The sequence below is a fragment of the Aquila chrysaetos genome, chromosome 17, assembly GCF_900496995.4.
Source record: "Aquila chrysaetos chrysaetos chromosome 17, bAquChr1.4, whole genome shotgun sequence".
In the NCBI taxonomy this organism is placed as follows: Eukaryota; Metazoa; Chordata; class Aves; order Accipitriformes; family Accipitridae; genus Aquila; species Aquila chrysaetos.
The window spans coordinates 20,116,121-20,142,969 of NC_044020.1; the positions used below are offsets into that span (position 1 = coordinate 20,116,121).

The 26,849-nt window shown below is 47.7% G+C and overlaps 1 protein-coding gene across 1 annotated transcript; it reads left to right on the forward strand.

The window, feature by feature from the left end:
- Positions 1-284: 284 nt before the first annotated feature.
- Positions 285-26,407, forward strand: SSPN (sarcospan). The gene is made up of 3 exons (XM_030041233.2): positions 285-798; positions 13,920-14,006; positions 19,412-26,407. The coding sequence occupies exons 1-3, from the start codon at positions 466-468 to the stop codon at positions 19,775-19,777; spliced, it is 786 nt and encodes a 261-aa protein (XP_029897093.1). The 5' UTR covers positions 285-465; the 3' UTR covers positions 19,778-26,407.
- Positions 26,408-26,849: the final 442 nt, after the last annotated feature.

The window sequence follows — 26,849 nt, forward strand, 5'->3', positions numbered from 1 at the left end:
ACCTGCCTGCTCGGTGCGCACACAGACACAGGCACTTGATCGCTCCCGGCTCCCTGGCGAGACAGATTTCCCTCCTGTTCATCAGCTGGCAACGCAGACTTTCTGCGTGCTATTTGCCTGTCCAGCTGCTCCACAAAGATGCACGCACGTGCGTGCTCACACCTATGTAGCTGCGGTGGCGCGCGTGCCCAGCCGTGCGTGCACAGCCAGCCCCCGTGCAGAGCCGGCGCCTGCACGTTGGCAGTTCGCTACCCCCCTTGAATCCCCCTCTTCTCTGGGCTATATGTGGCATTTCGAAGCTCTGACAATCTGCTCCAAATGTTTTCCATATTTGTTCAGCCTCCTTGATTCAAATACCAGGAACAACTCAGCCAGCACAAAGCGAAGCTTTGGGGGGCAAAAAAACTCACACCCCCATCAGCGCGCGCACACACACACGCACGTGAGAACCTAAAGTTCATCGGCATGGGAAAGGAGGAGGAGAAGAAACCCCAGCACAGCACGTCCCTGAATAACCAGAGCCAGACAGGGAAGGCACCCGAAGGGGAGAAAAGCACCGACTCGAGCAAGACGCAGGAGTCCGCGATGAAGAAGAAGAAGAAGCAGAAGAAAACCAAGGGGGATCCCAAAACTGGCCAGGAGGAGGAATCCCACACTTGTTGTGGCTGCCGTTTCCCGCTGCTGTTTGCTTTGTTGCAGCTGGCATTAGGCATCTCTGTAACAGTGCTGGGCTTCCTTATGGCAGGCATCAGTTCTTCTCTGCTAGTCAGAGACACTCCATATTGGGCTGGGATAATTGTAAGCATAAAGTCTGTTTCTCCATAAAGTGCCTTTGCCAACATTAATGCAAGCTGCATGACGCTCCACTTTAGACTAACCAACTGCATGCACAACACCATGTGAGTTATGCTAACTATAAATATTCCTGGGATTAAATGTCTGGGTATACTTTCCCAAGGAAACTGCTCCTGCAGAATAACACAGTCTTTCGTATTCTTCCCTGAAATACCCAACAGACCTTAAATAAAATGCAGGGTTGCTGTTCACTAGATGTATGTACTAGCTTGTGCTTTGCAGTGAACTCCTGCCTGGTGATGCTGAAAAAAATGTTGATTATTTATGCTGCCTTCCCTCTTTCCCCACCAAACCATAACAATCAGGTTTTAGAAGTGACAGCATAACTCTGTAACTCGCAACTTTTACCGGGGCGCGTTGGTAATAGCAAGAGGAGAGAAATGGCCGACTTCTTTTGAGCTTCCTCGCTGTGCTGCCTTGAAGAACCGCTGCGATTTAACCCCCTTCCTGCCCGCCGCTCCCCGACTTCTCCCCCACCGGAGGGAGAGACCGCACGTGGCCGTGGGGAGGGGGCGGCACTGGTGGGTGGGTAACGCGGCAGGGAAAGGGAGCCCGTCCCAGGGCCCGCCGGTGGCTCCCGCCAAGTCACGCGCGGTTTCCCAGTGACACGCCAGCCTCGCCGCGCGGGCTGGCAGGGACGGGATAAAGGGCAGGGTCGTCCCAGGCGTAAATAGGAGACGCTGCTGGTGGGGAAGCCCGGGCTGGTCCCCAGGGCCGGCTGCCCCGCAGAGGTGGGGAGGAGGCGCGGGCTCTCGGTGCTGTGCGTGGTGTGGCCCCGCTTGGCCATGCGCTCAGGGACGCGCGGTTTGCCTGTGGAGAGACGGGGTCGGTGATGATGAGCCTGGGATGTGCCACGGGTGCAATTTAGTATGCAGGGGTTTTCTCCCTAGGCAGCAGGCTTCAGGAAAATATATACTGATGTGTTAGCACTGCTTTGGGTGTTGTTAGACTGTAAGAACTCCCAGCATATAAATTCGTGTTTAGGTACTTAAAGAAAAGATTTCTCGATGTGCTAAACACCTATGGGAGCATATCCCACAAATGTAATTCCTTGCCAGTTGAAGGATTATCTGAACACCTGAACTGTTTGGGGTTTGCTGTATTAATCCTGCTGGGCGACCCTCCAAAGAGTGGAAAGAACAGGACCTGAGTTCCCAAATGAAATGCTCCTCTTACTCACCTCGCCCTTCTTGTTTCTCTTCCAGCCGAAGAGGTATCTAAGAGTTGAGCAATGTTTTTCAGGGCAAGAGCCTGCCCTTGTTCAGGAGGACAACTTCCTCCTGGGGTTTTTGCTGTTACAAGCCAGGGGGGAGTGCAGATGATAAAATAACAGCATGTGACATTTTCACTACTGCTGTTTATTTGGGGATTCTGGAGGTCAGATTATTTCTTCTCCAGACAGCACTTGTAGTATCCCTGGTTTGAAATAGCTTTTTCACTAGAAAAAGTTGACTCACAAAGACTGGGGAAAGAGTGAGCTGGACTGAACTAGCATACAGCTGGGGAGGTGGGAAAAGCCATGGAAGCAGCCCCCGGCCCATGTGAACGTCATCAGCATCCAAACAGCATCCAAGACATCCGCATATGCCTGATCTCCCTCGGTGAGGCCTGAAACCCCACCAAAATCACTGCTTTCTGAAAACAGAGCTCTAGCCCCTCTCGTTTTTAGCAGCAGCTGCCGGCAGTGGTGACATTCAGATGTCCACATGAGGCAAAGCTCAGTCACTTTCAGAGTTCCCCCCTGAGAAACAGGCAAAATTTGCCATTTGCATTCCTGAGCTAACCCACGACTCAAAGCAAAACTCAGCTCTCAGCCGTGGTGGTGATGTTTTGCACTCACCAGCCAGCCAGGATAACCCCTGGGGGAACACGTCTCCTGGGACTGTGCTGGCTGTGGCGGTCAGGGCTTCATTTTGCTTCATGTTACGGGGTGCCCCAGCTATCGGGAAGACCAGTGCAGGCTGTGGGCTGCGGGCAGGGACCCGTGGGGAGGGTTTACTGTACCTACGGTTTGAGTCAGACGGTGACTTTCTCCCTGGGGACTCTGGTGCGATGTTGAGCACGTTTGATTCCTCCCTGGCTCGGAGTGGCTTGTGGTGCTCCCCTGCTTGCCCTCAGGGTGATGGCAGGGACCCTGTGCTGGGGGCACGCGGCCAGGCAGGCTCCTGGGGAACCACACGGCTCTCCTGCACCCTCAGCCCAAAGCAGAAGGGAAAGAGGGGTCTGACGCCAGCAGAGAGGGTGGGAAAAGGGAAACCGGTGCTAGAGAGGAGAGGTTGAAGTGCTGGTGCAGCCCCAGAGCCTCCCAGCAAGAAAGCGCATATGGAGCGCTGGCCGTGGCCAATGCACCGTGGCAATAATGCAAAGCTTATATCTGAGGGCAAAATGCAGGACGTACGACGTGGTGCTGCATTCACTTTGTTCCTGTGCTGTGATGTCTCCGTGGAGGTATTTGGTGCCCACTGGGACATCGGACAGAGATGGCCAGGAGCTGCTGAGCTGGAGTTACTGGGTGTGTGGGTCACAGGGTGCTGCTGGTGAGCTGTGGCAGTGCGTGTGCTGAGGATCGGCCTCCGGAAAGCTGGGGGAAATTGGTCTGTGAAAGAGGACCCCTGGCTGGGACATCCTACGTGTGACTGGAAGTCCTATGGGCTGGCTCTTGGGCTGCTGTGGGAAGCTGCATGGAGGGCATGTAGGTAGGGGATGGGTGACCCACATGCTGCTCAAGAGCAAACCTCATGCCAGAAAGTGACTTCCCAAAACTCATTTATTCGCACAGAAATGAGCAACAGAACAGAAAGATGTGGTGTAAAATACCGGAGCATATTTGTTTTAGTAGCATCCCACTCAAGTGCTCTTTTTAAAGGACTTGATTAGTATTCAAAATCAAGAACTTAAAAAATCTATTATCGAGACCTTTTTAGCAACATTAGAGATAATGGGCGAAGCTCATTCCTAGTGTTACTCCTTTGGAATTACACCAGGGCTGGATTTGACCCCATGGCTGTTAATGCAGGATGACAGAAAAATGAAGGAAAATTGCTAATGTGTTAAATAGACCCTGATTGATTGAAAGATTTTTTCTTTCTTCTTTATTAGCGGCAAAATGGTGACACCGTTCCTGGCTGAAAAGCGAGTGCTTTAGTGCATTACCATGAATGAAAAGGAACTCATTTAGAGAAGCAGCTGGAGTAAAATGCTACCGAGGGAAACCATGCAAGGCAGTCCGAATGAAACCGGTTCAAAACCTGACCGCCTAGGCTTGTGAGGATAGTGCAGGCCAGGGACTGGGTTCCCCATCCCGTGGAATGAAGGTGGCCAGCAGCCGGCTGACGGGGAGCGGAGGACGCCCCTGACACCGAAGGGGTCCCCCCCAGGGGGTGCCCAGCACTGGCCCTTCCCTCCTGCGGCTCCCGCAGAAGGCAACAATACAGCTTGCATTGCATCAGAAGCGTTTCACCATGAAACCTGGTTAAAACCTACTGGTTCAAAATGCATTTCTTCTGAAATCCGGGGGCGTTAGTCAGAAACCAAAAGAAAGGTTTACGGACAGAAACCATGGAGCCTACGTGATTTACCACTTCTGCTTCAGCTTCAACAACCTATTCCCTGTAAAACGCCTCTGCCGCCTTGCTAGGGACAGGCAATACACGCAATTAAAAACAGCGAGGGTGGCATTTGTTTCACCTACCTGTAGCCATTTACAGCAAAGGTGTCCAGGTCTGAAGCAGTTGCGTGGCTCCTCTGTGAGACCTGTCCCGAGCACCCGAAACTGCAGGCTGGACCACCCCGGCAGTCTCTTCCTTCCTGCTGTTTTGAAGGAGCTTGGACAAACTCTTCACAAATTCACCCAGGAGTGCAGGACTTTTTATTCTTTTTTCTGTGTCTTGCCACTGACTTGCTGCGTAGCTTTGGGCAAGTTACTTAACCTTGCCGAGACTTTGTTATTTCCCCTGTAAAGTGGGGTTAATAATGGCTATCCATCACCCCTTGCTTTGAGATCCTTGGATGAAAAGTGTTGCAGAAGCAGTAGATATTAATGGTATCCTTTTCATTCTTTTTCATTAGCCTGTGGCCTTTTGACACCCAGAAGAAGAAACGATGTATTTCTCCTTGAAATATCTGCTCTTAGATTATTTCCACTGTGATCAAAAGTAGAGAGTATCAGAGTTTTCACAGGCGAGCTCCCTTTCAGCCCCATTTTGCAGACTCAGGCAGTTAGGAAAGTTACAGAAATGCTCATCAGAAATGATTATCCAGGCTGTTTATTATTTCTGTCAGAAAGTTATTTTAAATCCATATATATGTATGGATGTACATAAAATCGGGACTTTTAAAAACATTTTCAAAAAAATCTTTCTCAGGCAGCTCGAGGCAGCAACCGTGGCTCCAGCTGTCATTTATTTTATTGCAAAAAGTGTCTCAAAAGATCTTCCACAGGCCGAACCTCCAGCCCGGGAGCGCTGATGCTCCTCCCTGCTCAGGCCCTTCAGGGCCACATCTCCCCAGGTAAACCCCCAACCAGAGGGTCCCGGAGCCTTACCCAAGGGGTAACCATGGCTTGTTGCTTTTTGGCATCAGCGTTCAAGCATTGGCTTCTCTGCCCTGGTGGAGTGAGGCTGATGTGGGGCTTTGTGGTGCAAAAGGCAGCCAGACTTTCAACTGAAAAAGCAACTTAAATATTCTTCATTTACCTGGAGTCTCTTGTTTATACTTTTTTTTAAAGAACCTTTAAAAAATTTAAGCCAAAACCTTCACCAAAGGAAACAAATTCTTTGCTTTGCACATCTCACAGACAAGGATAGGTGAGACAGATGAAGTTCCCACGACGGCTGGAAAACCCAGCTGTGAGGGACAGTTTGCGGGAGATGAGGGGCGAGAGAGAGAGCATTGCGTGGCAGCATCAGAGCACGGTACGAGACAACCTGGGCTGGCAGAGGAGTTTGGCTGGCTTTCATGCTTCAAAGACCTTTCGATGCTTAGTACAACATGGGTAGCAAACAGCCAGGACTATCCCCAGACGCTGCGTATCCCTATCAGATGCTGATAATCGAGATGTTTGTTTAATTGATGTACTTCCGCGTGACAGTCTGACTCAGATGGTGGGTCCTGCCACTGACTCAGCACGTGCTCGTGGGCTGGTAAACCTCAGTGCCAAAATCAATCGTGCTGCCTGTAACAGGCAGTGCTGACCCAGCCTCTGCCTCTTTAGGTTGTCCGGGTTTGTGTCATTTTGGGGCTGGAAGGGCAGGAAGGCGGTGTGACGAGCTCCCTGCACCCAGCACCCTCTCTGGCTTGTACAGCTCTCGGCAAAGTTGCTGCAGCATCCCCTGTTCCCAAAGAAGCAGCAAGGCCCCTAAAATTAAGCTGAACGTTTGAAATGGTAGGAGGTGGCAACAGGGAGAGGCCAGGGGTTAGGACTTTCATCCTGAAAATGGGTACAGCGCTGGTGATGTGTATAACTGTTAAGGAGAAGCTTTGAGAACGTTGTGAGATAGATGCTGAAAGGATGAAGCATTGTATATAGGCGTCTGGGGAAAAAAGGATGGTACCATGCTATAAAGTGATATAAATTAGAAATTGGGGTTAAACGTGTCCTAACGATTAGCTGGGGTTGGTTAGACGGTTGCTCCTCTGGACCAGAAGGGATTTGCTGTACATGTAGCCGTTCCTATAATGTAGATAGTTTCGCTGGCTCAGTGTAACAAAGCGATTCAAGGGCCATGTTGTCTCTGACATTTTCCCCACAGATGAGGCTCTGTAGATGTTTCCACCTAAAAGCCTTTCTGCAGAGGGTCTCTCACACGATAAAATGAGGCAAACCTGTATGGGTAAACCCCTGTCAGCCTCCTTGCCTTTCTCTTTCCAGATCCTGCCACCTGCTGCACGTAACGTTTTTCCGCAAGGCCGGACGCTCTGGCTGCACGGTGGTGGCCCTGCCAAACATCAGACAACCGCTTTATGCATGAGGCAACCTTTTTATCTTCCTAGAGAGGGTCAATAATTGGGAAGCATCCCCAGCTAGAGCGAGAGGCAACCGATCCCATTCCATATTGATATGGGGGATGATTGACTATTTAAAAACCCCTGAAACGTGTTCTCTTTTAAAGCCTGAAAGGAGAGAGACACTTTCTTGTTAGCCCTGGCCCCTTGCTGGGTTTTTTTGTTGTTGCTTTTGACACCTTTTCCTGCAGCAATTGTGAACGTGGCTTTCAGTCAGGCTTTACCTCCTATACAGCCTTGCTGGGTTTTTAACTTTTACTTGTTATTAGGGAAACCGATTTCAATTTTTAATAAAAGGTGACACTTAAAAACTGGTGCCATCAAAGCAGCTAATGGAAATTATAGTCATGCAGGCATCCATTTTTTATACAAGCTAGCTTCAATTAGCCATGGGCAAACATCAAAAGGTTTGAGGGAGGATTGCCTTCAAGAAGACCCTCCAAGTTTAGGTATTTAATTGAACCTTCTCCAAAGTATGTGAAACTCTGGATGGTATGCAATGAGGTACGCTGCATGAAATATGCTCTGGTGAGGTTTCCCGTGGTTGTTTATAGCCATATATGTATCTAGGACCAGAGCGGTTTTCCTCAGAACCCTCTGCCATTAAATCTCATCATTTTCTAAGAGTAACTATGCATTGATGCCTGATTAACTGAAATCCATACTTTTATTTTGATCAAGTATAGAATGGAAAATTTTGATGGGAAAAAACATCGAAATGTCACCTTTCAGAATGGTTTGAGAAGGTAGCTGCACACCAGAGGTCTGTGTGATACCTGGGCAAGTGCTGATCTAATCCTGGACACCTCTGTGGTTTAGCCCCCTGGTCTAGCTACAGCCTCAAGGGGAAAGAGGGAGGAAATCAGAGTTTCTGGCTAGATTATGTTTGTGCAAAAAGCCTAGGTAAGATTTGTAGAGGGATATTGTTCAAACAGGTTTCCTCAGCCTAGATAACCTTTTGACTATATAGAGATGATGGCCTTCCATAGCTTCATAATCATGGACACATCTCAAACCGCAAATCGTGTTCATGTAGCACTCTTAGCCATGCTACACTTCTCACGCTCCAAATCACTGCTGGCTCTGGGAACTTTGAATTATTTTTTTTTTTTTTGTTCCCTCAAGCGTTTGATCACCCAGCACCGTATTTCTGACTTAACAGCCATAATGGACTGCTGCTGCAGCTCCTGGCTTTGTAAGTGATGGTAGCCTTTGCAGCGCTTTGCCACGGGAATTAAATCTTACCACAGCACAAGTGACCATTTTCACCGCTGAGCAGCTGACCTAAACAGCAAAGATCATTACGGAAAAATATGATTTCATTTGATTATGAATGTTCTTGCAGGGTTTTGATGACTTTACAGAATTTAAAAGAAAGTTGTGCATCTGCCACGGTGTGTAATTTCATAGCTTGAAGGGACTATAGTAAAGACATCATTATTTTATTCTGTAGGTGGGGCAGGGATGGTCAGTTATTATAGGTTTTATGGCAGTTAAAAGAATGATTTCCTAGATGATGATGGCCTTTGCCTGCAACCACAATATACATGTTTATCATTATTATTACAGCTATTATTTCTTGAAGTAATTTATATGCAACTAGACTGTCCTTAAATCTAACAAGAAATCTATAAGGGGAAAAACCATTAAGGTACAATACATCTGAGTGGCAGACTGGCTTCTTTTACATGTGGTAGTGAGACCCAGGCTGACCTGAAGGTGATGAAAGCTGGCAGTGAAAATTGCCTGTAGCACCCACTTTCACTGCAGTTTCCTCAAACCTCATAAAGCAAATGAACATCAGTGTTGCTGTCTGCAACAGCCTGTACAGATGCCTGGCATCAGACATGATCCTGGTTCATAATGGCAAAGCCAACAGGAACATGTTCTTTCTTGTATCAGTGTTTGCGTCCAGTGAGAATGTTAAATTTGGCTTCTCCAAAGGTGTGGACAGGAGCTAAGCCTTGCCATATCTAATAAGGCAGGTGAGACATCAAGCCAAATATCACCTCTGAGGGTAAGCCAGAGACTTCAGAGATAGCTACAAGAGATAATTTCTTTATCCTTGTCCCTACAAACAGAAAGATCCATAGTGTCTTGAAGTCAGCAACTATAAAATAACTTGTCCATAATGGAAATTTTTTCCTAATTCTGTTAATAGTGGTTTTCCCCCTGAAGTTTGAGAGTTTACATTCTTATTAGAAGGGGCATAGTCCACCTGTGGATCTCAGCAATGCTGTGTAGCATTACACTGCGTATATTTGAGAGATATTGTCCTCCAGTGTGTTTTCTTTCTGCCCGTAAAGGTTGTTGCAGGCGGTTCTTGTTAACAAGCCCCCATATAAAGAGCAGATGAGTCTTTGTGAGTGTTTGCAGCATTTGTCTTGTGATGTGGTGTAGACCCAAGATGCTCCTTTGAACCAGGTTTTTGCCTCCTTCCTTCATTTCTTGGTGGCTGTTTTCAACTATCCTGCTTTACCAGCCTCATGTGCCAGGGTTTCCAAGATGCTCTGGGTAAGAAGCACTTTGCTGGATTTGCTTTGTTCTATAGCAACACTTGAGCTGAAATTGTAGCAGTAACAAAAGAAAAACCAGTTTCACCAATATACAAGGGAGAGATGCAGACAGATTAGAGCAATCTGTGGTTTTGAAATCTGTCAAAATAAAGCAAACCACATTAATATGTCAGTGTGCGAAGAGAATGAATGCAAACCACAGCGGAAATTTGTGCCCTATGTATTCGTATTTCTCCCAATTATGTACATTACATAACCATCTTCATCACTACCATGTGGTGTCCTCGCGCCACTCGTACACCTCGTGCTTAGTCCTTGCAGGACCAGAAGGGAATGAGCCACGGGGAGGTGAGGAGGGGGAAAGCAGCTCCTTTGCCCTGAGCCTCGTGGTCCTCACTGGGTGGCAATGTCTGTGGGCTTTGTCCAAACACCGTTCTGCATTGTCACCTGTGTTTGTTCCTGTTGGAGATGACGAGCCTGTTTTTCTCACCCGTGACGCTTTTAAGAAGTGTAATGAGTTTAGTGGGAGGGACAGGGTTGGATGGTGCAGAAGGATGCTGGCACCATGCTGGGCAAAGCACCAGCCCGCTGTGCTTCAGTGGCAGCTGGAGCTCTTCAGCAGGGCGAGATAGACTAAAGTAAAGCTGATGGTGAGGGATTTGGGGTACATAAAGCTTGAGATCAATCTTCTTTACTGCTTGAGTTCTGGTTTTAAGATGATCAAGATACGTAAAGGCATGCTCCTTGCAAGTGCCGAATGTGCGTTGCGGTACGATTGCAGTCTCACTGTTGAACCATCTATTTTGCAGCAGGGTGTGAGGCTCCGGGCTGTGAGAAACACCCAGTTGTGCTAGCCAGTGTGCGCATACACGGAGAGTCGGTTTGCCAAAGCCCTGAACAGCCAAGGACCGCACGCTAGATCTCCATGGGTGCAGGGATTCTCCCAGGCAATTCAGCTGGGACCCACTCCTAAATGCGGTTGGAATCAGGTCCTGTTTCCTGCTGAAATCTATAGGATCTTAATTCAGTTCTCAAGACAACAGGCTTTAGCAACTAGCAGGGGTGGGGGCAACCCAGAAAATGTCTACTCTTATTTTGATTGTGGTTTAAAAAAATCTAATTCTGAAGTCACTTTTCAGCCCTGAGATGTTCCTGCCCAATGGAAGGAACGTCTACTGCTTCCCACTAAAAAGAAACAGTATTGAAACTTTTCTACAGCATAAACTTTTAAGTTTTTCAGCCAGCCCTAGTAAATAGCTGTTTGCCCTGGATTGTGAACTAAGGGATTTCAAAGGGTATGCCTTAACCAAAATTAAACCTGTACCCTTCCCAAATACCTCTGTATCACATTCGGATCTTTTTCTATACAGTACTTTTCTAAATTTAAATTCTTTCCTTGGATAACCTTTCATGTCACTATCTATTCAGCACAGGGTGTGTTAGTCCGTCTGGAAAATTTTGAAATAGGATCTTGAAATAAACTTGAGTTGAAATTTACTCAGCATAGAGATGCATATTTCTAGATTTCCAGATAACAGTTACAAGAGCTGATCTAATTAACTGCTATTCTGCAGCTCTTAGAGAATCTATTTTATTTGTATAACAAATGCATATCGATTGGTGGCAAGCAAGTGCTAAAGCAAGTTCAATTGCATTTTATGTTGTGTGCGTAGTCAATAAGGCATAGGAAATGTATGCTTCACGCTGGGATAGTGCAGTGGCTATTGAAGCACTAGGATGCAGGATTACCTAATGCTACTTAGCAATCAGCACCAACAGCATCCATAACGTGCCTGCTGTAATGCAGCTGTCTTAGTCACTTAGCAGGTCCTAACAAATATTTACCAGGGGATTTTTATAGTTATTCTATTACACTTCACAGGTATAATTCAAAACTGATCTATTAATAATGTATAAAATAGAAGCATAAAGCTGTTTTCTGTATAAATGTTCCACACTTCGGTTTGTTCCAATGAGTGAATTTACCTTTAAAGAACCCAAATGTAAAACATATATGGGTCATAATTCTCAGCAACATTATTTTTTACCGTCACTTACAAAAATACACATCTCTGGTTAAAAAAAAAAAGTTGGTATATTGTTATAAAAGAAATACTTAAGCCTTCTGAAATATCCTGGCCAAGACTTGCTGGAATCCTGACCCAGTGTAATCTTTTATAAATACCTCTCTACAAATGTGCCTCTTCAAGTATCCCTGAGTATATTATTTAAATCCCAGAGGAACTTTAGAAAGCGCGTGCAGGAATGGAAATCCTTTTAAACGATAGTCTTTTGTATGGGAAGCTTTCTGAAGAGGGAGGTCTGATCCTGCCGCATTGAAATCCGGCAGGGTTTTTGCAGGAGTTGCACGAGGCACTTGATGGTAAATTCCACCATTGGTATCTGACTCTGTCCTCGGAAATGAATGCAGCTGTGTTGGCTTTCTGTGGGAAAACGGGAGCGGGAATAGGAGAGGAGGCACAGTCCCATGATGTCTCACGGGAGTAACCTGGAGGCAAATCTGGCCCTCGGTTCATGCAAGTGTAAATGCCCACTAGTGTAGCTGAAGCAAAGCAAATTTGATTTATTGCTCATAACAAGATCCTTCAGCACCAGATCCTGAAAAAACTTAGGTCTAGCTTTGACATGGGCAGACCCTTTGGTTTCACATGGATTTGAGGATGTAATGTTAAGCGAGTGTATTTAAGTATTTTTTTTTAGCTCTCGCTGCAGGTTCTTTCCTTCAACCACTACTGCCACTGGGGGAGTTTATCATTTGGATATTACTAGAGATATGATCTCCTTAAGATTTAAGTTTTATGGGCATGTTAATTGAATTAAAAGATTAATATACAGTGCAAGGGACCAAGGACATAGGCAATTAATCCTGAGAAATAAAACATGCTTGAGTCACATAGAAGCACTATAGGGCAAAAAAAACCCCAGCACTGAAGGACCTTTGACAAGAAAGGTTGTTTTTTTCCCCCGACAACCCTGTCAGCTATGGCTGTCAACAATAAAAAGAAGAAAACAAATAAATTGGAGGCCGTGTGTAAGTCATAGGACCAGAATATAAATACACATGACACGGAAAGGAGTAAATAATACTGACGCTTTCTTTAGAAATGTTCTCGGGCAATACTTCCTATTCATGTCCTACTGAAATGACATGAAATAAAACTTTATGGGAAAAAGTGTTATTAATCACACAGGTTCTTGAGGGACACGACTATCTGTGTGTTGAGAGGCACTCCTCCTTTACGGGGCTGCTGTCTGCTGCCTTACACCAACAATGCAGATACAAAGAAAAGTTTGGTATTTTACGCATCACATCGTAAAAAAAATGAGTTTAACCGTTGCTGTCTAAAAGGGCAGTTATGCGTTTTTTCACTGCAGGTCAAGCAGTCCCCTGTGGAACTGGAAATCTGGATGTGAGCAGCACTGCCAGAGCATGCAGCGAGCGGGGGGACGGGGCTGTGAAGGACCCCCACGCTCCTGCAGGCAGCTCCGTGGCGTAGTCCTACCCCCGAGCAAAGGCAACTGGCACCTGGGTCTGGCCCGAGAGGGCAAATCCCTCTGCTCTGGGAAAGCAGAAAGCCTCAAATTAATGACAAGTCTTCAAAAGGCCCAAAGTAAAACGAAGGGGGGAAAATGCAGATTCTCGCTGTAGTCACTGAGAATTTAATAGCCATCATTTATAATCAAGATGCTCCTAGCAAGGAGGCCAAGGCTCGCTCGCGGCCCCGTGTGAAGACAAGCCTTAGCGCTTTTGAAAGCATGCTGGCTGAGCTCGGCTAAGGTCCCCGCTAAGGCTCGTCACACCTGGACCTTTTTTAAAGGTGTGATATGAAGTGGCATTTAAAAACGCGTGCATGCCAACGACTCACCTGTTTTTCCAAGGCAGTCCAAACACACATAGATTTCTCCAAGCGTAGCTCCAGCCGCCAGCAATGCCCTCTCCCTCTGCGGGCGCAGTCAGGACTCCTCTCGTTCCCTGATCCAGCCCCGGCAGCCCCAAGGGAAGGTGTCCGCTCTAGGAGAGGTTGAAAGTCCCTGCTATAAACTGTGCTGCTTCTTATCCAGCGACAGCTGTGGTTACTGATTTACAACCTGCACTGGTGACATAAAAACCCTGTCAGCACCCAGTGGTACATAGGATGGTGCTCTTTGGGCGTGCAAGCCCAATTTCATAAGCCTTCTGCTCCTTTTTGATAGTTAGTTACATGGATGAAAATTCAAAACACATCCTAGAGGCTATTGCTGTGCTGTGTCTTTGTAGGTCTGATTCAAAAAGTCCCTCTGAGTAAGTTTTTTGTGCCTCAGTATCTGTAAATTGAAGGTTAAAGCTCTTTCCTCCTCACAAGTGCATCCAAACATATGAGGCTCTTACACGCATGGCTGTAGTCCCTACTCAAATGACTTCACTTACACACTGCTCCTTGAGTTATGGTCCTGCTAACAGAGAAGGTGTTTTGGCTTGAAAAAATTGTATTTTTGTGGTTTCTTTTTTTAACTCTGATACATTCTACATCTCTTCCCTTGCAGGTCTGTGTGGTGTCCTTAGTGGGATTTGTTATGCTTTGTATTTCGTACCAACCTGATGAGAAGACGTGTGTGCAGTTCACAGTAAAGGTACCTTGACTTTTCTTTAATTTCTTTTTCTTCTCATGTTGTTAAATATAATCAAAAAAGTTGATACTGGGGGTATTTTTAAGACCACATGGAAAGAAGTGAAAATGCACCTGAAATGCAAGAATGTTTTTCTGGTATCTTCCATGCAGCTAAGGAAGAAACTGTAGCCTATAAAGGGGAAACGCTAATAACAAATATTTCAAATAAGAACAAGATACTGTTTTATTTGCCATGTTTTAAGAATATCAAAGAGATTCATATCAACAAAGCTGGAATAATTTGGGAAGTGTTCAGTGAAAGATTGAGGGTTCCTGATTAAGTAGAGATATTAATAGAGAGCTGGGTAAGAAGTAGGGTGGCATAAAATGGGACCACTTAAATCAAGTTTTAATTTTTAATGCGATCTAAGAAGCATCTCGGCATCTTCCCAGCAGTTTTGCTCCTCACCATGAAGTAAGAAACTGCATGGGCACAGGCAAATTAAAAAGTGTGGCTGGAAATCTCTACCTGCCCACCTCCATGGCTGGGGAGAGAGAGGCTGTACCTGAGCACTGGTAGCCGTGTCCCAGCGCACGGTGCCTTGTGTTAGGGTCCGGCGTTAGTGAACATGGGAAAGCGTTAGCAAACCATAGAGGCAAGCATTCTTCCATGAAGCAAATTCCCATCCGAGCATTGCAAGAGGGGAGCAGAAACCGTGCGCCATGCCCCACCTCGGTCCCCAAAACTGTGCTTTGTTGACACTGCTAAGCAACTAGAAAAGAGAGGCTGAGAACCCTTGTTCCAGATGGGGTATTTTTAACACCATTTTTCTGGGCTGTTTTTCCTTATTGTAATTTTCAGGGCTCTTAATATTTTGCAGACACATAATAACCAAGAAAAATACCGACGCAAGCAACACAAAATAACAGTGATTATTAACTGAGAAAGGCAGAAGGAAATCAAATGCAAGGAGCGGCTTTCTGAAACCTGGCATTCATCCTCCCTTAGAAATTAGACCCCGGTGTGTCTTTTGTGCCTCTCTCAAGCTTCTCCCATAGTTAGACAGAGAAAGGGAGAAGAACAATTGTTTCTGCCCTTTGATTGCCTTTACATTCTTACCCTGTCACCTTTACACCCGCCAGTAAGCCTTACAGCTGCCCAGGGAACTGCTGGGCTGGGCGGGAGCCGCCACACCAGGCTTTTTATTGCTTGCCCTGCAGCATTAAATTGAACTTGGCATCCAAGCAGGAAGGGAGTCATCCCTCGTGGTGGGAACGGCATGTGGGGCTGGGCAGCTCAGATGTCTCTGCCACCCTTAGCAACACCACCCGCCCCGGCAGTGAGGAACGCGAGCCATCGCTCCCGCAAGAAAATAAATGCTTTTAAAGTGCTCCCCAGGAGATGTAAAATGGGTTATTCCTCATCACCTGGCAGAGCTAGGGCTAAAGTCTCCCTTGAAAGGCTTCTGGTTCAGTCAATGGCCGACGGACTGTTGCCTACCCAAAGCACCCTCCTCCCCAGAATCCACCTTTGCGACGTTTCCTATTGCAGCATGCCACAAAACTCAACCATTCCCAGGCTGTTCACCTCTCCTGTCCCACATCCCCACCAGGAGCTGTTATCCCACAGTGCCTCCCTCCTCCCTGCCTCTCCTGGCGAACGGCTTCTGGCTGCAGGGCACGTACCTATTTTAAATAAAGTAGGAGTTAAGAGTCTCCTCCAGGCCTTTGATCACACAGGAGTCATCTAAATCTCCAGTATCACTTCCCAGATCTTCAAATGACAGTTAGACTCTGTCTCTGAACAAAAAAAATGAACATTAGCTATTCGGCGACAAGGCCGAGGATGCAAAATTACGATCATGAGACAAAGCCAAGCAACTCGGGTGGTTCTCTCCTCCTTGGGGACCTGACGCTTCATCCAGCGCCACGGCTGGGTTCAGCCCTATCTGCCCCGACTGTCGTCCTGAGGACTTGCTCCCCAGCCCAGTCCCTGCCCTCACGCTGGTGGCTGGTGCCCACCGAGGCTGCGCATGGCTGCCGAGCATCATCCTACAAGAAAACCTTGGCCAGGCTTCCCTGGAGTAGAGTAAGCACCCCAGGACCCCTTGCAGAGCCCAAGGGTCACTTTGGGAGGAGGACCACACACACAGGCCCGGGGGATCTTAGTCAACCCCCGAGGTGACCCTATGAGCACTGTGAGTGACTCCCTCAGGGTGGGAAATGGGAGGAGACCTGTGCAGTCCTCTCTGCCTTCCTCCCCCTCGACAGCTGCTTCTTTCATTTCACACTTGCCTGAGCCCTGGATCCTGTTAAAGAAGGAGGTGTTAGAACTGCTTTCTGCAGAAGTCCCTTCCTGAGACTACTGCGGGTATCCGCTGCACCCCATGCATCCGTGAGAAAGGGAGACCACCACCCAAAGGGAGGGCGGCTTTGCCCATCGGGGGGACAGCGGCGAGTGCCAGGCTGAATTTCTGCCCCTGCCCCATCTCTGTGTCTGCAGGCAGCGTGCTCTGCAGCACGGCAAAGCAGCATGCCCCGCTGTTATGTATGTATTTAAAAGGGGAGATCCTCTTCCCTTGGCAAAAAAAACCAAAACCGACCACATAGGAAAATCTCGAGGAGTCCCGTGGACTTCCTGAGCTATTTGCTAATGTTTGACAGATTGCTCACTGTGGTCCTTCCTCATCACAGCATCTCCCACGGTAGCATGACACCCTCTACTCCTGCCCACCCAGCCCACACCATGACACACACCACGGTTCCTGTTCCCTGCATGGGCTTGCGCCAGAGCCACCACCACCTTCAGAAGGGGTCCCCTGGATCCACGTCTGCAAACCCTTCTGGATTCACCTCTGATAACTATGAGAAGCCTTTTCCACGAGGAACTCAATCCATCTTAGGTTATTTATTTTCTTTTTGGCATAGAGCAAAACTATTGCCAGTAAACATTGCTAAAATGTTTCCTCCTCATATGAGGAACCCAAAGGAGGATGAGCTGCCATGCTCTGACCTCATCATATGCTGATTCTCCCCGCTTCCCTTTTCTCCTTCTATTTAAACAGCAATCACAGTGTCTACCCCTCTGAGGCTGTTAAAAAACAGTTTTCCAGTGGCAAGCTCTGGTTCCTGGGCAGATCTCACTATGGGGTTGTATTTGCCATGTTGAAGTTGCCTTCAGGTCTGGCATGTGATTAATCTGCTGATGGGATCTCAGCACTCACTGTCTTGTGCTCCCTCACAGGCAGTATTTGCATTTGCCTCACCTTTGATATTTGAAAATGTCTTCATTTTCAGCAGCTCGCAGAGAGATTCCTCTGCAAACATCTTGTGAGAATAATAAGGTATCTGGAAATTGCCCTATGTCCCCACGCATCTCTGTTTGCCTCTGAGGACTGCTGTAAGAGCTGCCTGTGTATTCAGATTCTGAGATTTCCTTCCCTTTAGGTACAGAACAGGCAAATTCTTGCTTACTGTACCTGGAGTGTAGCTTAGGCTGTGGATTTCATGCTATTTTGTCCTGACTTTGGATAGAAGTTGGCAGCTAAATAAAATACTTGCCAAGGGAGAATCAGGCACATCGTGTAGTCTTGGCTTAATATCTCATTTATTAGGGAGGCCTGATTCTGTCTTCTGCTGGTCTGAATCCAGGGAATTCCAGCCAGTCCACTAGGATTTCCACATCGCAGAACAACTTTCATCCCTCAGAGAAGAGGAATGGTCATCAATGTTTGTCCATTTTCCCCATCAAACACATTTGCACCATCTTTTAAAGTAATGCCATCAGCTTATGAATTACCACATCTTTGTTTGGAGGGGGTCCATCAGTCAGTAGCGCTCCATTTTCTGTGCGCTTTTTATGAGGAGGTGTCCCCATTTTCCAACTTCACCTTTCCCATGGACCTTTACCTTGAAAGCTGCAGGGATAAAGTAATTGCATTTAATAAGAGCCATCCTCATTCTGAAGCTGCCCTTGGTTTAAGGCTGCAGGGGAAGTCATTAAATTTAATAGTAGCCAAGTCTTGGAAATGAAGATCTTGCTGTAAGAATTCGGTGGTGCAGGGGGGAGAAAATATATATAGTGCTTTAAGATCTGCAACAAGCCCAAATATTTTTTTTTCAAGTTGGCAACTGAATAGGAAGATTGATTCACGCTGTAGATATAAGACAAATACACCAGGAGCGTGAATTTTATCAAGACATACATAGTTGGAGTTTCAAGGTCATAAAAAATGCTTTTATATTGCTAGTTTGCTTGCGTTATTGAGGTTAAGAGACAGAAAGAGAGAAGCTGCTGTTTAAAATAACAGATTCCCAACCATGCCATGTGTCTGACAGATAAGATGCCAAGAAAAATAAATGTTTTTGCAGTGCTGAACAGAACCAAAAATGCTATTTTGGCTAAACACAGAATATGATTTTAATATACATTCACACATATTTTGTATGCAGCACAGCAACTGCCAGTTCCAGCTATCAAAAGCAAGGGAAGCCCATATGCTCTGGTATCCAAAGGTCTCAGGTGCAACCTGGAGTGACAAAGGCTCTGAGTTGCTGCCGCTTTCTGTGCATTTGTGCGGGTGGACTCTGCATAGCTACCCTTGATAAAAGCCACCCTATTTTAAAGCTGCCACTGGTGTAAGGAGTAGTGGGGTGACAAGCAGACCCTTGTCCTAATGCCATGGCACTGGGAAATGAAAGTAGCTCGCTGCTCTTTCACACCTTTGAAAGGTTTTTCCGTGTTTATGGGGCAAGTTTTGGAAGGAGATTGAGCACAGCATGCACTTTCTTGTGGAGATTTGCATTCCTGCTCCACAGTAGGACCTGGGAAGCAAGCAGGCTGGCTGCATTTGCAGGCCCACAAGCGGGAGATCAGCCACCTCACTGACTGATTTGCAAGTATAAATCAAATTTGTTTGGGCATGCAAACCAAGAGCCGGGAATAACACATGCACAAAGTTTCAAAAACACCTACTTCTCAGTGCAGCCTGGGATAAGATGTCAGCCCAAGCCTCAGTCTGCTCAGCTCTGCTTCAAGGCAGCTGCACTAATTTATCTCAGCTGATTACTAGGAGTCTAGCCAATGCAGGTACAATGGTAGAGGAAGATGCTCCCTCCCTCTCTATAAAGCTTCTGGCTGTATAGAGGCAGATTTCTTGGTGGTCTCATCAGGTCTCAAAATTGCAAGGTAATACTCATATAAAATATGCAAGGCTAGAATCTTGCGATGACCTGCTGACCTTTGCATCACCAGGAGGTTATAGCTGCCTTGCAATTTTTGAAGCATACAGTGTCCAGATAGTACATTGAATGCATGCATTTTCTGTGAAGTACATGTGCATGCATTCGTTCTGTGTTCCTCATTCTCTGTGTAGCTGGAAAAAGAGTGGTTTTTTTCTTTTTTTTTTTTTTTTTGCTTTCTTTCAGCTGATGTATTTTCTCCTGAGTGCCCTGGGTCTGGTTGCCTGTGTTTTGGCAGTGGCTTTTGCTGCACACCATTATTTGCAGATGACAAAATTTACCTGCGATACCATCCTCGAGTCCTGCCAGTGCAAACTGGACACTGCAGACCCCCTTGGTAGGACCTTCGTCTACCAGGACGCAGGTGACTGTGGCAGCCTCACCAGCATGCTTAACCTGTACTTACTTCTGCAGATGGTTCTCAATCTGATCGCAGCCCTGGTGTGTCTGTCGGCATGCTTCGTGATGTGGAAACACAGATACCAGGTCTTTTACGTGGGCGTTCGGTTCTACCCTTTAACTGCTACTGAAGGCCAGCAACAGAAAGTATAGGGTCTGGGCTGGCGGGGGGCTGTAGCCAGGGAATGGAAAATGTCAGCATACTGCCACCATAGACACCACGGATGGATGAGTGTTTATAAGGTTTTTGACAAGGGAAAAACATTTGCACAGTTTCAATGAATATATTTTTCAATTATTTTAAGAGCATTTTATATGACTGCTCTTGCAAAAGGTCTCTTGTGAGATTATATAGACGTCACAAAGTCCTAAAGATGCAGCTGTACAATACTCACCAAAGAGGATCTTTAATAGCCATAGACAAAATGAGAGCTTAGAAAATCATTGGGAACTCATCTGCAGGGCTACAGCCGCTAAGAAATAGGGTGCATTTCCCTCGCTGGTAGATATCTGTTCTTGCCTTCGGAGAAGCTATACCAATTTCTACCAGATAAAGATCTGGTCCAAACTGCTTAATTATAATCATGCTGATCGTGCTTAGGGAATATATTGTCTCTCGGATGCTCTGGATATAATCCATGCTAACCTGATGGGGATTCTCCATATGGAAAAGTAATTAGGAAGGTCAAGACCTCTTCAAATACAGGTTGAGACCAACAGCAAAGTGAATATCTTGACAACTGCCATATAAAATAGACATAAGAATTTTCAGAGTGACTAATGATATAGGTTACCTAATCCAATTACTAATAAACAACAATATAAGTGGGTTGACTGATGGTGATTTGGTGGGCCCTGCTTGAGACCCCAGGCAGATTTCTGAAGTATGAACACTCGGCACTTTGTAAGAAAAGATCAGTTTAAGAAACCTTGAGCTACTCTCCTAAAGTGGAGGACCCTAAATCACTAGTCACGTTAAAAACTATGTTGACATTGCTGTAATTGCAGGCTCCCAAAGCCGGCGTCTAGCCAGTTCCACCAATTATACTCCAAGCACAAAAGGCCAAATGCATTTTTGGTGTAACTGCTCTGAAGACAATCAGCCTTACACACCAGCAGTGGAGTTGGGCCAACAGCCCTGAAAGATATATCCCCGCAACAATGAATGTTTTTAAAATGGGGTGGAGGGAGGGAAGCAAGAAGAGACTGCCAGTCTCCCAAAGACATCATTTATTATGATGAGGTCAAAACCATAATGATTTCTTAATAAGCAGCATAGAATAACAAAACACATTCAAACAGTGCTTTTTCACCCTGAAAGTGTGGCTCTAGAAGTGCTTTAAGTCTTATTAGCCTTATACTGAGACAAGTGTGTTGGTTTGTCCCTCGAGCTGTCATTTCCACTTGCACAGCATGGACTTGTAAATGTAGGAGCAATTCTGAATCGGCAGCGTTTTGCACTGCCTGCCAATATATATCTGTGCAAGGGCAAGGCAGTTGGTGCTCACACCCTGCCATGACTAGGGATTTCCCGATCCCGGCCAGAGCAAGGGTGTTTCTGAGGTGGGGTGGAGCAATCACATGCCAGAAAAACTGCGCCATAATCATTAGCAAGGAGGAAGCAAATAAAATTTCTATAAGGCTTCAAAGAAACAAAAACTTTCTGTTTCTGCAGCAAAAATAGCCACCAGGAAGTCAAAAACCCAGTCTGGCAAAAAGCTAGTTGTCTTAAGTAGCTCTAATCCTACCCCAAAACTGTCTTCCATATGGTGATCACACATCACCCCAGGGCTAGACCAGCATACCTCCAGGGTCAGAAGATCACAGCGTAGTTAAGTCTCCTGTGGTCCGCCTAGAGCGCTGCTTGGTGTACACGCTCAAGTTTTTGTCATGGAAAGTGCTTCTAGAGTAGACAGCGTCACCAAGGTGCTCTCTGCCAAGCCGCAAAGTGAGGAGCTTTGGAAAATGAAGGTTTTTGAGACCAGCTTCCAAATGGCCTTTTTTATGCACCTACAAATAACAGTCACTAGTAAGCGTGGCCGCGGGGCACATTTGCAAGGGTGCCCGTTCGCTTGCCTACACGTGGCCACCCGTCCAAAGTCCTAAGCCTGGCTCCCAGGCATGCTCGGAGCAAGCTGAGACAGCAGCGGAGCGTGCGGGCAGGTTGGCCATGTAAGACCCGGCTGCCGGCATCGGCGGTGCCATCCGCGCGGTGGCGGGAACCAGCCCGGGTCCCCCGACCCCGGCGGAGCGTGCCGCGAGCAGTGCTGGCGGACCTGTGCCCGGGCCAGCCTCCCGTAGGAGATGGGTCCATAGCGGTGCCTCTCGCTTGCCGCTCGCACTTAGATATTGGTTTGTCCCCCATCCCTCGCGCGACTCCCGCTGTGCTCTCTGCGGGAGCGTAGGGCGGAGGACATACCTTCCGCCCACCTACACGACCCTTGCCGCGCCGGCTCCTCCCTACGGCCAAAACTGCGGGCTCTCGTCTCCGCAAAGAAGATAACGAGAAGCGGGAAAGGGATCGAGGGGAGGCTGAAGGACAGCTCGGCTTTGGGGCTTCCTCCCGCCCTCGCCGCCAGGCGCTGCGCCCCGACAGCTGGCAAAACAAGAGGAAGGCTCTGCTGGCAGAGCAGGGCATGTTGTCCCACCCTGCCTTTTCCTTGTTGTTCAGAAGATAACTTGGTCTGCAGAGCTCTAGCTTAGGCTGTGCTGCGTGCAGGCTGGCAGCAGCGAGCTGTTGTGGGAGACGGCTGGGTGGCCTCGGCCGAGCGGCATTTCCACCAGAGCCGGGCTTTTGTCCCCTTAATCCTTTGACCTCGGTCTCACCCACATGTTTTCACTCCCTGTCTCCCATCACCTCCCAGGCACTGGGCTCCCAGAGGCCAGCCCCCGTTAGACGGGGCTGGGCTCGCGTTGCCTGGCCTCTGCCTACTCACCCCCGGGCTTAAATTTGCTGGGACTCCTCTAGAGCTCGAAAGACGCGGCGGTGATGGTCACAGAGTCACTGAAAATGCCTCCAGCGTGGCGACGGGGAAGAGAAGGAAGGTCTGGATAAGAGAGCCTGCTCCGCTTAGCAAGCTGTGCACCTCCGTACCAGCGCACCCTCCGCTTCGAGCCACCGCCGCTGAGTTCAGTTCACTAATCAGAGCCTTGCAGCTTAACCTTTGCTCTGGAAGAAAGCAATATTCATCATATATTCTGTCGGTATTTTAATGCTTAATGAATAAATATGGGGCATTTTGATCTAGCAAAGACTAACTTCTGTGTTTCCTCTTTATATATCTCAAGAGCATAAAATCAGAACAGGAGAGATGGGGAAATGGACACGGTAGCATTTGGAACCGGTTTCCCCCGGGTATGGTTTTACAACATGCGTTTTGCTCAGATCAAGAATTTTGGAAAGTACTGTTTAAAGGATTTTCACCTACCACAGCATACTCAGGCAGCTCCCAGCCTTTTCCCGGCGTCAGAGTCCACACAGACTGTACCAGGAGAAAGACTGGGACTAAAAGGCTTGGAAAGGACAGAGGTGTTGAAGAAAAAAACAGGTTTTTTTAAGTCCTGGAAATTTATTCTCTGGGTGAATTCCGCAGAAAGGGGTAGGATTAAACCACTATGGACACACAGAATTTGCGAAGGGCTCAGTGTAATTTACTCTCACAAACCCAGGTGTGATTCTCATTTGCACCCTGGCCACTTTACACTGTTTTCCCAGTGTAAAGGGGTTGTAAAGACGGCATCAATCATTTTTACACCTACTTTATGGCCATTTTACACAGCTAAAAGGGCCCTTTGTGTAAATGAGTACTCAAGCCCTAGAGGATTTAATAGAGAGGAGATCCTTTCTATAGACTGCACTAGACCCTCTAATAGGGTCTATTACTGGGATATAACTCTCTGCAGGATTTTATAGCTTGGCTTAAAGATCATCGGTCTTGATTAAATTCAGTTCTGCAAAACTTTTCCAAAGGCCGTAACCCCTCTGGTGACATGCCTGCTCCTCCACCCCCGAGCACACGCAAACAGTGATGGTGTTGCATGGATAACTGCTTGTTTTTTAAAAGGAGAAGCAGCAGCTACCACTTTCTTCTGGCTCTGAGGCATTTTGATGTGATGCTATGCAAATACCGGAGCGACAATAACGGCAACGAAAAGGGAACCGAGACATGGCGCCTTACACGGAGCCAAAATGTCACATTCTCAACCCCACCGGGCACCGAGGTGGCACCTGCTCCGCACGGGGGGGGGCTGCGCTTTGCGCCCCTCTCCCTTCCCCGCTGCCGCTGGAAGGGCAGGGGCCGGTGGGCGAAGGGGAAGCACCGCTGGGTGCTGGCCCCGTGCCGGGGCTGCCACCAGCCCACTCCTCCCGCCACCGCCTTCACGTGACGGCCATCTGCGCCTTGCCGGCCCGGCCGGCTCTGCGTGGGCACCACTTGGAGCATTGCCTAAAAAACAGCTCTGCGCAAGAGCGCTGGAAACTGTAATCAACTCGCAGGACTTTTTTTTTTTTTTTTTTTTTTTCACGCTACCAGCCAGTGCAATATTTGCTTTGGGGGCCTTTCGAAACAGAAAGCACGCTGCTGGCGTGTGAGAGAAGCCACAGTTCAGGTCCTCTATATTTAGAAAGCCAGGATGTCATACCTCCCCTTGAAATTTTCATAGTCCCCTGCACCCCACCCACCCACACACGTACACATGCTTGCGTCTGGAAAATGTTTTTCGGTCTTAGCAAAGGGTGTTGGCTTAGGGGGATTCAAGGGAGGTGCAGAGGAACAACAGCAGCTCAGTCCTGAGCGTGAAGCTGGAAGCCTCCTTAAGGCACTGGGCGGCATGGCACTCGGTGGGGACCCACCGCTCCCGGTGGGCTCAGGCGGCCGAAATCGAGGGTCTCTCCCGTTGTCGGCCAGTAACTTAAATCCCGAGGCAAGGCCAAGTTTTTCTGAGATGTATGGAAGTCCTCTGCCACGTCACGTCAGGCCGCGCTGTACCCTCAGCTGACGATGTCTTCCTGAGCTCATTTTAAGTGGCCGTGCACGGGCTGTAGCACCTGTAGCCAGGGCTCCAAGAAGATGCGTTTTGGTGCTAGCTTGTCCCAGGTCTCTGCACTTCCCCCCTCCCCAGGGATTTTTGCTTTCTGCTTTGCTGCTGCCTCCTGCAATCACTAATCAGTAGCATTTATCCTCTCCTAAATTGGCTCCGTAGTCAAATACTATAAATGATGATTACATCTACAAAGACCTTTTGGGTTTGGTACCTGATTTCCATGCCTTTGTCCAAGCAAAACGGTTGAAAGACTCATCTAAACCTCAAACTTGTTTGGGGGGGGCTGGGAATTTCTTTTTTCTATTTTTTTTAAGAAGATATGGGCAATGCATATGTCATTTGTTACCATAAAGCTTTCCCAACCCACAAAGCCATCTTCGCATTAAAACATAGCCATTAATGCCTGCTCACAGCGACTGACTGCAGAGAGAGCATGGAGCAGGCACCCACCAAAGCTCACAAATGACTCCCCACTTCACCTGGGTGCTCCCAGGTATTCCTGCCTGGCACGGGCATCTGAGAGTCAGCTGCCGGACGCAAGTGGGAGCCCAGCCTGAGCCGAGAGAATAATCTGCAGAGGGTGATTTGACTATACACCTCTCCTTCAGTCAGATGTATTATGAATGACAAGCGCTGGACTGACCTCAAGTTATGGGAGATATAGAGAGTGACACCGATTAAGGCAGCCCTCGGCGTTAAGAGCCCTGGCTGTCCTGGGAATTAGATATTTGAGCAAGACAGGTTTTTAACCCCATTTCACTCTCTGTGGCTGTGTAAAGAGACCCCTGTTTTTAAATAGCCCAAAGCTGACCGAAGAGGGATTGCTTCTTACTTCAGTTTGGGATTTCTCTTTCACCGAAACTATGACAAGAGGAAGCGTTTGCCTGATCTGTCCTCCATCGGGCTGGCCGGGAGCATCACTGCTGGAGCCGGAGCCGCACACATGCAGAGGGGTGTGGAAGCCACCCTAATGTCTTTTTGGGGACATTTTCTTCCAGCACCACAGCTGCCAGTGCTGGCACACGGAGGGCAGGGGCAGCCAGTGCCCCAGATCTGTAATGTGCCCCAGCCAACCAAGCCCTGCAGCTATCCCCATTTATACTGACAATACTGGTCACCAGGGATTTGGTGGGATAGTTTAGGGAACAATTGCGATGAAAGTAATAGAAAACAGACTTTTACACTTTCCCTTCCACCTTGCGAATCCAAGCAGGCGAGCAGCACACATGCGAGGGGAGCTGATGGAAAAGCGAAAGCCTCCCGTCCCATTTCACTGCCCAAGCCTGCCAATGCACTGAGAGTGAAACAGTACAGAAAATAAACCACCATAAATCAGGCACTGTAAACGCTTTGAGTTTTCAGGATCCAAGGTGTCCTTAGGTCAGGAACGTGAAAAAAAGTGTATTTGTATGGTCTCCACCCTGCTGGTCTGAGTCTCCCAAACACCAGAGCGTTGCATCAGATGGGGACCCAGGCACCAGGCTTTTTTCTGATAGATTTTGCTGTCACCACAGAAATTAAATTTTGTAACCTGACTGGGCTGGGGGGTGGAGGCGGGCAGTTTACGGGCTGTACTCGTATGTCCATATATTCTGTTAAGTCTACAGTTTCCAGATTCAGCATTTTTTCTTGCATACAAAAGGAAATGCTAGAATCTCAGCTTGCAAAAGTCTGCGCTTCTGAATTAACAGGAGTTGCATTTCCAATTTGTTTCTAATAAAACTTTTCTCACTCGCTCCACCCGGGTTTCGGTGTTTCTCTTGCTTCTCCATTTTCCGAAGTGGCAGGACTTTTCCTTGCATATCCTCCACCAGCCCTGAAAAAGGCACTAGGTCTGCCAGCTGCGCGCGAGCAGCCCCTGCTTAGCCAGGGCAGGGGAGGCACAATTTGGAAACTGGCTCGAGAGACTTCTCCTGAGTTCTCCTCCAGACGTGCTCCAGTCACTAATTACGCTATTGTTTGTAGCAAATTGTCAAAAAATTACAGAGATCCAGTACTTGAAAATCACACAGGCTAATTGCCTGATAATAGGCGACAAGTGGATTTCATTAGCCGAAGCAGCATGTGCGGCTATTGCGTGGTGGGAACAGGCAGGCCCTGGCCCTCTGCTTCCCACGCGGGCCCTGCCAGCACCAAAGTCCCTGGAAATTTCACCTGAATAAGGAAAAATTCAGGACCTGCG

Excerpts from the sequence above, each read along its gene's own strand:
- SSPN (XM_030041233.2), top strand. The coding sequence starts at position 466 with ATGGGAAAGGAGGAGGAGAAGAAACCCCAGCACAGCACGTCCCTGAAT. Across the intron at positions 799-13,919 it reads CATATTGGGCTGGGATAATT|GTCTGTGTGGTGTCCTTAGT; the intron begins GTAAGCATAAAG and ends CTTCCCTTGCAG. Across the intron at positions 14,007-19,411 it reads GTGTGCAGTTCACAGTAAAG|CTGATGTATTTTCTCCTGAG; the intron begins GTACCTTGACTT and ends GCTTTCTTTCAG.